General features: G+C 40.6%; 1 protein-coding gene across 3 annotated transcripts in view; it reads left to right on the top strand.

Moving 5' to 3' along the window:
• The window catches only part of nin (ninein (GSK3B interacting protein)), a 35,334-nt gene that overhangs the window by 19,950 nt on the left and 2,946 nt on the right, over positions 1–12,438 (top strand). Inside the window, exons 17-27 of one of the 3 annotated variants that reach the window (XM_050062067.1) lie at positions 1,757–1,855; positions 1,955–2,024; positions 2,880–3,047; positions 3,136–3,252; positions 3,539–3,652; positions 4,367–4,513; positions 4,698–4,877; positions 4,989–5,123; positions 5,232–5,333; positions 6,299–6,391; positions 10,245–12,425. In XM_050062067.1, coding sequence (XP_049918024.1) covers positions 1,757–1,855; positions 1,955–2,024; positions 2,880–3,047; positions 3,136–3,252; positions 3,539–3,652; positions 4,367–4,513; positions 4,698–4,877; positions 4,989–5,123; positions 5,232–5,333; positions 6,299–6,391; positions 10,245–10,307 — 1,288 coding nt within the window. In that variant the 3' untranslated portion in view covers positions 10,308–12,425. Of the gene's footprint in view, positions 1–1,756; positions 1,856–1,954; positions 2,025–2,879; positions 3,048–3,135; positions 3,253–3,538; positions 3,653–4,366; positions 4,514–4,697; positions 4,878–4,988; positions 5,124–5,231; positions 5,334–6,298; positions 6,392–10,244; positions 12,426–12,438 lie in introns of those variants that run through there. The other 2 variants (XM_050062065.1, XM_050062066.1) reach the window with 2 other exon arrangements.

Here is a 12,438-nt window from a genome sequence, read left to right as displayed (position 1 = left end):
GCGGAAAAGGCTAAGGAAGAAGAAATGGAAGAATCAAAGGAAATTAATACTTTAATGGAGGAAGAATGTGTTTCTTTCTCTGATGAAGAACAGGAAACAGACGGAGGTCCTGAAAATACCAAAAATATTGATAATGAAGATGATGAAAACATCCCTGCTACCAGTGATGATCAAGAAGACAACATGTCAGGAGTAAATCAGGTTGTTGCTGTTCCAGAAGATCACCAAAATGGAGACTCAAGCCCCGAGGAAGTTGACAGAGACCCCGAAGGAGGCTGTTCTTCTGCAGAAATTAGACACAAAGACCCTGAATCGACATCCTGTGAAAACAATTCAACTGTTGAACCCAAAAATGAAGCCCCAGAGATGCCATGTGAGGCAGTCTCATCCCCTGAGGCGTTTGAAGGTGTAGATGAAGATGCAACAGACGGTGGGAATGAAGATGCTCTTGAATCATGTGAGGAGGAGAACAAACCTCAAGATGTGCAAACCTCAGACAATGAGAGCTCTTTCCGTGAAGATGAGCCATGTCATGAGACTGCGGTCGATCCCTCAGTGCTGGAGGAGACAGGTGACCCAGATGTACTGTCTCTGGTGGATGCTGCGGTTAGGTGTTTACCAATTAACTCTCACAGCTGTAGACAGGAAGTTGAAGTAGAGTCAGACTGGGAACATTTAACCACCAAAACAAAGGATGAATGTGCACATGATTGTCTGGGAAATCTGGATGAAGATTGTGAGGACAGAGATCGTTCTTTCTTTAAGCTACAGGCTTTGCAGAACACCGCCACCGAGGAGAACATCCTCCTACACGAGAAGATTTCTCTGCTTCAACAGAAGACAGAAATACTGGAGAATCTTCTGGCTCATAACACTGAAAAGGTCAAAACTGGCCACCAGATATTAGAGGAAAACTACGGCCTCAAAGTGAAAGTGCTGCTCTTAATGGAGCACATCAAAGAGCTGGAGGTTAAGGCCTTAAAGATGACAGATCTTCAGATTAGATATGAAGATTGCATGTGTGAAAATGCCAAACTGAAAGACCAAAACAGTGAACTCGAGAAGAGAGTTTGGAGCCTTGAAAGCAGGATGAATGTTTTCCATGATTTCAAAGATCAGCAGGTCGTACTGGTGGATGAGATCGGAAGGATGAGAGAAGAGAACCGAAAGCTCTCGGAGTTGTTAAGTGAATTGGAGTGGCCGGATGAGATACTATCAGCCATACACCCGGACGCTGGACGATCAGAGAGCCCCACAGAGGAGTCTCTTCTTCAGGCAGATCTGGAGGACAGCTGTGAGGAGTTTGAGAAGCAGAACACCATACTTCGCAGAGCCATCACAGAGCTACAGGACGAGTCGCAGTCGTTAAATGAAACCACACAGGCTCATAGGTAACGTGGAGAAAAACTAGGAACCTGTGTCTCCTGTGGCTTCTCCATGTCCCATCCCTGTGGTGCTTTGATTTTGAAGAGTGCTCCTCCTTTTGTTCCCAAACACAACACAGTGCGGTTTTCCTACCCGTGATAATGTTCCTAAACCCTTTGTGCGATGCAACAGCTCTTCAACACTTGTGCTGCTTTGATCCCTGTAGAGTTGAAAAGCAAACGCAAGTTCAATGTGTGCAAATGGTAGAGTAAGATGCTTTTAATCAATGTGTAGCAAGAGACTCCTCATACATCATCCACTGAATTATTAATGTGTATTCTGACATGTACAGTTTTATTAGAATCTTAAATGTAGTTTTGTTTATCTGTAGATCTGAGGCGAGTCGTCTTGCTGAAGAAAACGTCATCCTCAAGCAGAAGATTGCAGCGTTGAAGGAAGAGGACATGAAAGTACTTCAGGAAGAGCTGGTGTAAGAAACACATTTAATATAAATATATATTTAGTAATAACCTCTATTCATGTTTGTTTTGTCATGTAAATTAACATGTTAAAATGTTCTTGATTCTAGGCAAACAATGGAGCAGTTGCAGAAAGGGAACATTGCAGCTCAAAAGGAAGCAGAGAACTTCGAGAAACAGGTACTGAAGTAACTTGATAAAACATGAGTCTAAAGTCACGCTAGCAGCTCTGTGAGGCCAAATTTGGGGCAGTTGTGCTTTGAGCTAAATGCTAGTGTATGTAGTGTATGAAGGCCTTTGCACACTGAGTCAGTTCTTTTGTCTCGAATTGTAACGCGTCTAAAATTGAATACGACCTTACGTTGTTACGTTTTTCGCATCTGTCAGAAGCTTTTAGAGACGTTTGACCAAGAATCAGTGAAGGAATTGCGGCAGTGGGACACAGCTGTGACAAGACAGAGAGGCAAAGGAGGAAATGTGTCTCTTAATTTTGTCAGGTATTGTGAATTTTCACAACAAACAGAACAATGAAACACATCTGAATCGATGTGCAAGGTTTCTTTGCATAAGGATTTTTTTTTTCTGGATGACGGATGAAAAAGATGCATCAGAAAAAAACTTACTCAGTGTACACAAGCCTTAAGAAGGGGACAGTCGGCGTTGCTCTACTGTTACAGAAGATGTGACTGTAAATGCCATCCAACATGCTAACACACATTCAACGGCATCACCCAGGTGTGCCAATAACCAGGATGAGTAAAAGACAAACCAGAGCCCAGCGCTTTATCCCGCTGCTGTCAAGCAGGCTTTCAGCACAAAAGCAGAACTGGAAACATAGACACTGTAATTATGGGGATTGGAACACACTAAACACGCTAACACACATTCAGCAGCATCAGGTGTACCTCATGGTGGCGCTACAGGAAAAGTCAGGGGATCTGCAAAGTCATAAGGATTCATCTTCTGGGGACCAAGAGTGTCTGTACCAATTCATTCAGAAGCCGTTATTAAGATGTTGATGTATCTTCACTGCAGATTTCAGAGCTGCGTTTGCAGAGCCAATCACTGGAGGACGAGAACGGGCTGCTGTCAGAGAAAAATACCCAAAATATTTCTGATATGGAGAATCTACGCCAGCAGCTGGCAGAGCTGATAAATGAAAACGAGAGGAGGGAGGTGTTCACTGCTGAGGAGAAAAACAAGGTAAACAGAGTTTTATTGACAGACTGATGGTCGTTGTGGTGTCGTGGTGGTCGTAGCGGGTAGTTAATTGGTGGCTGTTTTGTGTTAGCTGGCAGCTTGTGTGTTGGCTCTGGAGGCAGAGCTGACCAAAGCTCTGGAGGACACTGCACAGCTGGAGCAGAGGAATACCCAGCTGTCACAGCAGCTCTCTGACCTCAGAGAGGAGGTGAGCATCAGGCCGAGGGCACTTTGATGGGGTTAATGAGCACGACACAGACACAAAGTGATAAAGCACTGTCACCACCTAGTCATGCCATGAAATGACTCACACAATCTAAGTGATCACAACTATCTATAAATAATTTCACCCTTAATAACAAAAGTACAAACGAAAAGGCTAAAGAAATGTTTTCTGTAATCTGCTGAGATGTTGTGGTGTGATCGAGCTTTAGCTGTAAAGTGGTACATAAGGGATTGTTTAATTATAACTGTAGTTGTCTTCTGGTTTTCAGGCGGTTAAAGTAGACTTAATGGAGAGTCAGCTCAGCCACCTGGTGGAGGAGCGGAGAAGCGCGGATAAGGAGACCCAGGGCCTCTGCAAGCAGTTATCCAAAGCTCAAGAGAAGGTAGGAGTCTGCTGTAACCCACAGAATCATCCGTATCAATCAGTCGCTGTGTAGTATTATTTCAAAGCATTTTACAATAAGATTCATAGTAATTAAACAGATTTGTGAGTCAAGTTGAACCCTGAAATCTGTGTTAAGCTGAAAACACACTGCCGCTGCAGCGCTGTAGTGCGTCATATGACATGTCAAGTTCCGCCCCTAGTGCTATTAGGAAGTGTCATTCTGCAGCACGTCAACAGGAGACCACACAGTTGTTACTACTATAATAGATCTTTACCACTTCCACCTTTGCATTAGCTTCAATTTCTGTATGGACACCCACTAACTGAACTTGATTGCACACCTGAAGAGCCACCCTCATTCTTTGACAAGAGGTGAGGAGAGAACTCGAACTGCCAAGGAAGCAGAAAAGAGCAGCTCTATATAATACTATTGGAGCTGGGATGTACAAGCAGGGGGGCAAGTGGGGGAAAGTTGTGGTTGTCTTCAGAGGCAGTGAGGCTTGATATAGGACGGACCTTGGCATGAAGTGTTGCAGTGTGGCGCAAAGCTGCTCCTTTTTTGGAACCACCGCAGAGTCTGTAATAATTTTGCTTGCAGCATGTGGGGTTGCATATAGAAAACAAAAGGGGCAGCTGTTTTGACGTATGCAGTTTGGCCATGGTATGTTTCGGCCTTTACCAAGGACTTAATATATTCTTTTCTCTACTCTAGGTCAAGACAGTGGATGAAACTCTTCAGGCTGTGAGCAATCAAAGCGCTCGTCTTAAGTCAGACCTCCGAGTTTTGCAGCAGGAGAGGGATTCCCTCAAACAGGAAGTTGCAGTGCTTCACAAACAGCTGCAAAATGTCAGTGAAAAGGTAAGAATTTTTTCTGTTTTTCATGTAGCAGACTAAAAAAATTAGCACATTAAGTTCAAAAATTGTGAGAAAGCATAAAATTATCTGACTTATTTTGCAAGTGATGCTTAAAGATCAAATTTACAAACAAGGGAGTGCAATTTTGGTGCATTTTCACAGTAGTCTTGACCTTTGTTCATCACAGAACCACATTTTAGAGAAGACTTTGCACTCGAGTGGCGTCCACAGTCCGAGCAAGAAGCTGTACAGAGACGAGATGTCTCGGCTGGCGGACCAAGAGCGGCAGCTGCTGAGGCAGGAGAACGACAGGCTTCAGGCTGAAGTGCGTAACGTCAAAGGAGACCTGGTGCAGTCCAAAGAAAAGGTGAGCTGAGGACCACAGCAAACTGATGAACGTGTAAAACCTGCAGTCATATCAGTGTTCCTTTTTCTCACACTGTCATTAATCCATAAGTCATTTATTTTCTGTCCGCAGGTCTGCCAGCTGGATGCCACCATCGTGTCCCTGAAGCAGCACAAACAGCAGAGTCAGTCCTCGCTGGTGAAGGCCTTGGAGCAGGAGAACGCCTCTCTGAGGCAGGAGCTCGAGGCACAAAAAGAGCTCACCAAGGTACAAACTGCATGAATCTAATCAGATAACCTTTGTTTTTTTGTTTTTTTTCAAAGCATGTTGATGATATGGTTTAAATTCTTATGATGTGTGCTTTGTGTGTTTCAGGGCTGTGAATCAGGACAAGGACACACAGAGCCAGAGAGCCTTCAACAAGAAAATGATGCACTCAAGGCCCAAATGGCTCAACTGTCTACACAGCTGCTAGAGGTGAGTCATGCTAACAACGTCTTTGCTCCTATTTTAATGCTTTTAAGATCAAATGGATTGATTTGCACCTGTTGTTCAAATTGGGTATAGTGTTAATACACTGGTTCTCTTTCCTCACTGCGTTACCACCTCACAAAATATTAAGCTCTCCTCTGACCAGTGTTCAAATACAGCAGCACCCCAAAGTGTCCATACCTATGGTATTCCTCACTACCACTTTTAATTTGCACTGTATTTTCTCTAATCAAGAATATTTTTATTCAATTTAAACAGGATTACACATGCATACTCACAACTGGTATCAAACTTAAAGCATATATATAACGGGAACAAAGCATCAAATCCAATCACAATCCTCCCTATTCCACGCACCCCTAATAACAGATGGAATATCATCAATAGGACAGTCCTCCATCTCCTGAATAGTACAAAAAAAATACAAAAATTTTTATAGATTAAGGCAGGACATAATGTCCCTCAGCCACTGGGCATAACTTGCACTGCATTTAGGAGATGGAGTATTGTGCATTATCATGGAAATTTTATTATGGGTTCTTGAAAAGTCATGAAGAGTTTTGAAATTTTGTCCATAAAAATGTGAACCCTACATTTAAAATTACATTTCAGGCATCTCCTAATTCCAAGTATTTTAATTTAAAATATAGCATTGTATATGTATTTAAATTGTTGTACCGGTATTTAATTTTGTAAAAATATTTTAGAGATTCCTCCTTGTTCCACTAGGGGGAGCTCATGCATCACTACCATAGTATGGAGCATACTTCATACTACTTGCTTGTATTCACTGTTTTTGATTGTAATTTTTTCACTTGCATTCAGTCTACTTTTTATCCAGTTTCTTTTGAAAGAATGGGATCATTGTTGTGATTCGATTATTGTTAGATAAAGTGACCTCATGCTGTGCATATTTCATCTTCTCTTACTTATCATTCTACTTTGTCCAGGCATTTCAGGCTCAGCTGGTCGGACTTCTGCCGCCATCACCTCACAGGATGCCCAGGGGACAGCATCGTGGTGAAGATCCGGACAACATGCAGGTACAGTACAACCTAAATCTTCCCTGACAGCAGACTCTGGCAAATACGTGCACATGAAACTATTATGAAACATAATCTACTAATGAGAGCTGCATGTCTACATTCACCTTTAGTAGGCTTGCAATTTAAATAATCACTTACAGGATGAACAAATGAATCCTTTGCAAAATATGTTTTTTCCAGAGTCTGCTTTGAAACTTTACACAGAGCAAAAAACTTCAACAAGCAGTTTAATACCTGGAGATTTAGTGCTGTTGCATCATTGCACAGTTTGGTTTTATATTCATCTTCATTCATCATTTTCTTTTGTCACATTATGGCCATCTGTTGTCTCAGTTATCATTAATTCATCATTAATGGCTCTAAGATGGAGCTACATCACATGTTGGGAATGTTTGGGGATATAATGGGAGTTAATGTAAACACACCCATTGTATTTCTGTCACTGTCACTTTGCTGTAGAAAATAAATCACTCAATTCAGGTGCTGATATTTGTTTTTTTAATTTGGCTGGAAATTCAAACACATAACTAAAATGTTCAACATCAAAGCAACCATTAAATTTGCTTTTCAAAGTGAGTCATGTCGCCTGAGCTGAGTGTCATCACGTTGTTGTGATAATCCTCATTTATTTTTATTTTTCATGACGTTTTTGTTTGAACGCTGACTTTGCAGTGCTCCTTGTTTTGGTGCGTGTCACAGCTCCATGTCAGCACCTATCTGTCGTCACCTCCTTATGTCGTGTGTTTGTGCTGTTTACTTTTTGGGTTTGGTGTTTAGTCTGTGGTGCCTGTGTGTTTCTGAACTCACCGTCTTTGTTTGAGTTTCCGTCTCGGGACTGAAGTAGCTGCAGTGGTGTGATCGTCTGGGTGTGGTCCTGGAGGGTGTTTTTTTCCATTTGTCACCTTGTGTCACAGTCATGTTGTACAAATTTCTGTCTCTCCTCGACTAGATAGCTGTAGTTCATCCAGGTCCATCTGTAAATGCTGTCATCCCACTTTTATTTTAATAGCATCTGACTTTTTGTTGTCATTTTTATCTAGTAGTTGTCACCAGGTCACCATGAATGTAGAGGAAGGAAAAAGGATCCCATCTTATATAATAATTGTGTATACTATATGTTTACTTTGTTACTGATCATATACCTACCAGATCTAACGGCACAATATATTGACCTCATACAAAATCTAATTTCTAATTATATTATATTATAATCTAATTTTATTTCACGGTAACAGTTTATATCACGATGCAGTGACTGTTCTGAATTCTGTTCTAAATTAAGAAATTGTTTAAGAGAACCATACCATACTTCATCGAATGAGACAATACGAGTTAAAAACAATAAAACTAAAAAGTCTAAAAATTGAAGCTTCATGGCGCCCAGTAGCTCAGTAAGCAGGGTGGGCATCCCATAAACAAAGTCAATGTGCGTGCTGCAGTGGCTGCAGGTTTGATTCCTTTCTGTGGCCCTCTGCTGCATATCATCCCCTCTCTCCCCCTTTAACGCTTAATCTGTCCTGTTGAATAACGGCAAAAGCCAAAAAAATTATCTTAAAAAAAGGAAGCTTCAAGGTTCCTGAAAACAATCATATCAAGTGTGACAGTTTCCTGTATTTACAGCTTCACTCTCCTGCTACATGTCTGCCCAAATCACATTACCTTGCAAGGAGGATGTATAACAGTAACTCGATTTGGGACCCACAGTGGAGTCCCTCGCCTGGAGCATACTCCTAAAAAATAAGTTTCTGGCTTCTGGGTATTTGAATATGTGCAGTAGTTTTTCTCTTGCTGGCCCCGCCGCAAGTTCTCGATCAGCTCTTAGAGTGATGACTCAACTGTAATGACGCCACACATTTTTTAATCACTTTTCTCAGCTTAAAAAGGAAAGTTTTACAAATATGAAACTTGCATGGATCAAAAATTCATAATAAAAAGACTCATAATTGACCTTGCTCGCAGTTCGAGGTTTCCTGTTAACAGTTTTACAGACGTCTCTTTTATAATGGTCGTTTAGGGGGAAGATTCTTCCATTTGGGGGAGTTTTTCCTTATCCACTGTGAGGGTCCAACGACAGAGGGATGTCGTATATTGTAAAGCCCTCTGAGGCAAATTGTGATTTGTAATAAGATATACAAAAAAATCCTCCGCACACTGACATAGACTTTACTATCGAAATTTAATGAAGGGAACAACGCGTTTCGCGTTTAGCGTCATCAGGTTCACCTCATCAGATGTGACCTAAGCATTCTCAGGTGTGTTTAAATGCTTGCTGGTCACATGACCAATTTCGTTTTTTCTTTTTTCTCTGTTTGTCTAAGCAAGACTCAAAAAATATACAAAAACAATACAATTACATACATCATGAAGTTGAAAAAGTATGCATCAACCATGGTATAAGTTAAAAACATAAGAATTTCAATCCATGAATAGCAAAGTCTACTTACATAATCAATATTACACAAAGCGAGGATAAGAGGTAGAATTACTACAAAGTACTCTATCCTAGCTTGAGACCACCAGTACCTATATACAAATACCTTTATGCAGAGGAACCATATAACAGGACATGAATAATATACATTAATAATATATATCCTGCCAGTCTATCCTTTACTCACTACTCCGCAGATAGTGCAGGCTCGACTTTTCCTACGTAGGACAGTACAGCTTTCCTAAGCTTTCTTTTATGTATCCTACGGGGCAAAAAGAAGAAAAAACAGGTTAAAGAAAACAACTCAAATCCTGTGAATCATTCATTCCAAAAGGTTCAACAGTAGACAGTTCATTAATCCAAAACGCTTCCCTTCTCAGGAGCTGCTGAATGATGTTCCCCCCTCTCGGATTAGGCAACACTCTTTCAATTCCAATGAATCTAAGGGAAGCTGTAGAACCATGATTTTTATCTTTATAATGTCTTGCGATGGCGTAATCAAAATTATTATTTCTGATAGCCGCTTTGTGCTCAGCAATCCTCAGCTTCAGATTACGCTTTGTTTGGCCCACATACATCAAGCCACATGGCAAATAAGCACATAAATTACATGAGTGGAAAGACAATTGATAAATTCTTTTACATTATATTTCTTTCCGGAATGGGGATGATTAAATGTTTTTGTATCAAATGTGTTGGCACTGTTTGATTTGTAATATTGGGCTTTATAAATCAAATTAAAATTAAATTACACTGAGAATGCTTTTTGGGCTGCAAGGGATTTTTTTGGCTACAGTACAATTTCCACCAGGGGACACATTTATACCATCATACAGAATATACCGTCATATCGCCCAGTCCTGCCAGAGTATCTCAACTTTTAGTTGCTAGTATGGGTCACACTCCAAAAACACTAAGTCTTTTCACATGCTACACATGCTAAACTGAACTGAAATGTCCCTTTTCAATAATATAAATGTGTAGTATACACAGCTGTTATATAAAGTGGGATCTTATGAAGGAAAAATAATTTCTGCAGGAACACAGGAACTGATTTGTGTCAGTGTTCATGGTGGTTTTTACCAGATTTTTCAAAGTCAGCTCATCATGTGGTTGGCTGTCCATTCGTTCCAGCCAAAGCAACAGCTAATAACATAACTAGTTCTTTGTTGTATTTCATAATACCACTTCTCATCACAGTCACTGGGGGAAATGGTGTGTTGAAATGTTCTTGTTAAGAGAAGCAGATTTAAAATAATGAGCTGAGTTTCACAGTTTTATGGTTATATTATATTTGTCTATGTTTATTCGCCATGAAAGCCTGTGTGAAGGCGTGTTAACTGACCAGGCCTGTGTAGGATTTTAGGATCAGAGGAGAGGGTAGAGCCGTGGTGAAGTGTACCTGCCTTCTCTCTCCAGGGGCCGATGCCGGAGCAGCGGGCGGCTCACGCAGACAGCTACCGGCGGATCGGTGGATTGTAACACCAGCGTCTTTCCCCTGCTCTTCACTTTAGCCTCTTTGCTTCCCCTCCAAGACTGCTCCTCTTTTCTCAGTCCTGCTCTTCCTCTGCCGTGTCTGGAGCCAAAATCTGACTGTGGCACGTGATGCCGTCCTTTCTGCGTCCTTATAGGAGAATGTGAACTAATGTGGTGCCTGATTCAAAGGGCATAGATGTGTAATTGTATTTCCCTGCTGCTAGGTGGCAGGAAAACACAGAGGAGGGTACTGAGGTTTTTCCCAATGGGATTTTATAAAATAACGACACTGAGAATTTAAATTCAGACATGCCATATGAAATTTAACATCTACAAACACAAGACTTTGTTACAAGGGTCCGATCCTGTTTTGTGCTTTTTGTAGTTTGAATACAGGGAATGTTTTTAACACAGGGTGTATTTCTTGTTATGCACTTGTACCATTTATCATCATGTGAGACAGGGTATATTTACATCCTCAGAGGCTCACTCTTGTGTGACAGCTTGCCTTACGATCATCGAGGAGTGTTAAGTTGAGGCGAGGTTAGTGCCTAACAGCTTCCTGAGCCTTTTCCAGCAATCAAGCAACCTGTAACTGTCAGGTGACGTTACTGTCTGTGTCCAGTATGAGATTTCTCTGTGAACGTTTTCACTGTTTGTCCTTTGTTGTTTATGCCTGTATTTCTTATCTGACACTACACATAGCTGAATGTTTCTTCAAGCTACCTGTTTGTGTTCTGAGACTGTGTGTGTGTGTGTGTGTGTGTGTCGCTGCTGCTGCACAACCAAAGTGAATTGCATCTTTCTGTTTTTTTTTCTTTTTCTTGTTCAAACACGTCAAACAACTTTGAATGTTTATCTGGTATTTATTATTAGAAACCAAATCATTGTTTGTCCCCAGTAGTGATGTGTTAATGTTGTATCTGTGTTTTGAGTCATTTAGTGAGTCTTTATTTTTGGACCATGTATAGATTTAAATGGATTTTATTGTTTTGTTTTATTTATTTTAAAGGCATAGTTTGGATTTTTTGAAGTGGGGTTATATGAGATACTTATTCATAGTCTGTGTATTACATACAGTAGATGGCTGTAGGCCTGCTCCCAGTTTGGAGAAGCAGGTAGATGTACTGACACAGAAGCTAAGCAATGTCCTGCTGTGGGTGGGGGCAGCAATAAAACATATTTTAGCCTCCTAAAAAATCTATAAATGTTTAAGTGTACGCTGTACTCAAAGTATTTTCATCACTTTACCTTTTCGATAGACAGCCCAATCCAACAGGGAAGTCGTTTGCAGCTTTATTTCCCTGATTATGCTCTCGTCAAATCCACCAGACTCCATTGACAAAAACAGCAATTTTAGCTCACTGAACACGGCAATTCTGTTGCTGCTTCAATCTGCAATTAGTTTGAGTTATTGTGTGACTTTGGTGAATCTGAACTAACCCTTTTAAACACCAAAGTCACACAATAATGCAAAAAAACTAGCTGATGGAGGCAATGGTAGACCTGTGTTCAGCAGTGTTAAATCACTGGTTTTCTCAATGGAGTCTGGCTTTGAGGAGAGTGATATAATGGCTTCAGTTCCCTGTCTCACAAAAATGTAAAATTGAAAATATTCTAAATGTAGTGTACACTTAAACTATAGTGATCTCTTTAAGCAACTAAAATACATTTTGCTGCTGTCCCCATCCACAACAGTACAATGCTTCACTCCAGTGTCCGTAATCCTGCTGCTTCTCCAAACTGGGGGCGTGCTGACTGACATCGTCTGTACGTAACACTCTGACTATGGAAGAGTACCTCATAAAACCCCACTACAAAAGATCCCAACTACTCCTTCAATAGAAATATGTTAGGATTTATATTTTATTTATGCATTAAATTATTTTTGTAGATGTATCTGGAATACATGGCATAATTTTATACCTATTTATATTTTATTTATTTTTTTAGCGCGTTGTCTCCTCTCCTTTAGAAATGTACCAGAGATCATTTAATGCTGAAATCAAAATAAAACATCTAGCTCATATAGAGCGTGGTCTGTCAAGTTTCTCAGTTTGCATCACCTCAAAGGGAAGAAGATTTAAATTTTCATCATCCTCTTATTACATCTGCAGCAATGTGTTGATATGGCTCA

This window comes from Epinephelus moara, chromosome 14, assembly GCF_006386435.1.
Source record: "Epinephelus moara isolate mb chromosome 14, YSFRI_EMoa_1.0, whole genome shotgun sequence".
Lineage (NCBI taxonomy): Eukaryota > Metazoa > Chordata > Actinopteri > Perciformes > Serranidae > Epinephelus > Epinephelus moara.
Note: the sequence above shows the minus strand (reverse complement) of the source record. Positions and strands in the feature narration are given on the sequence as shown.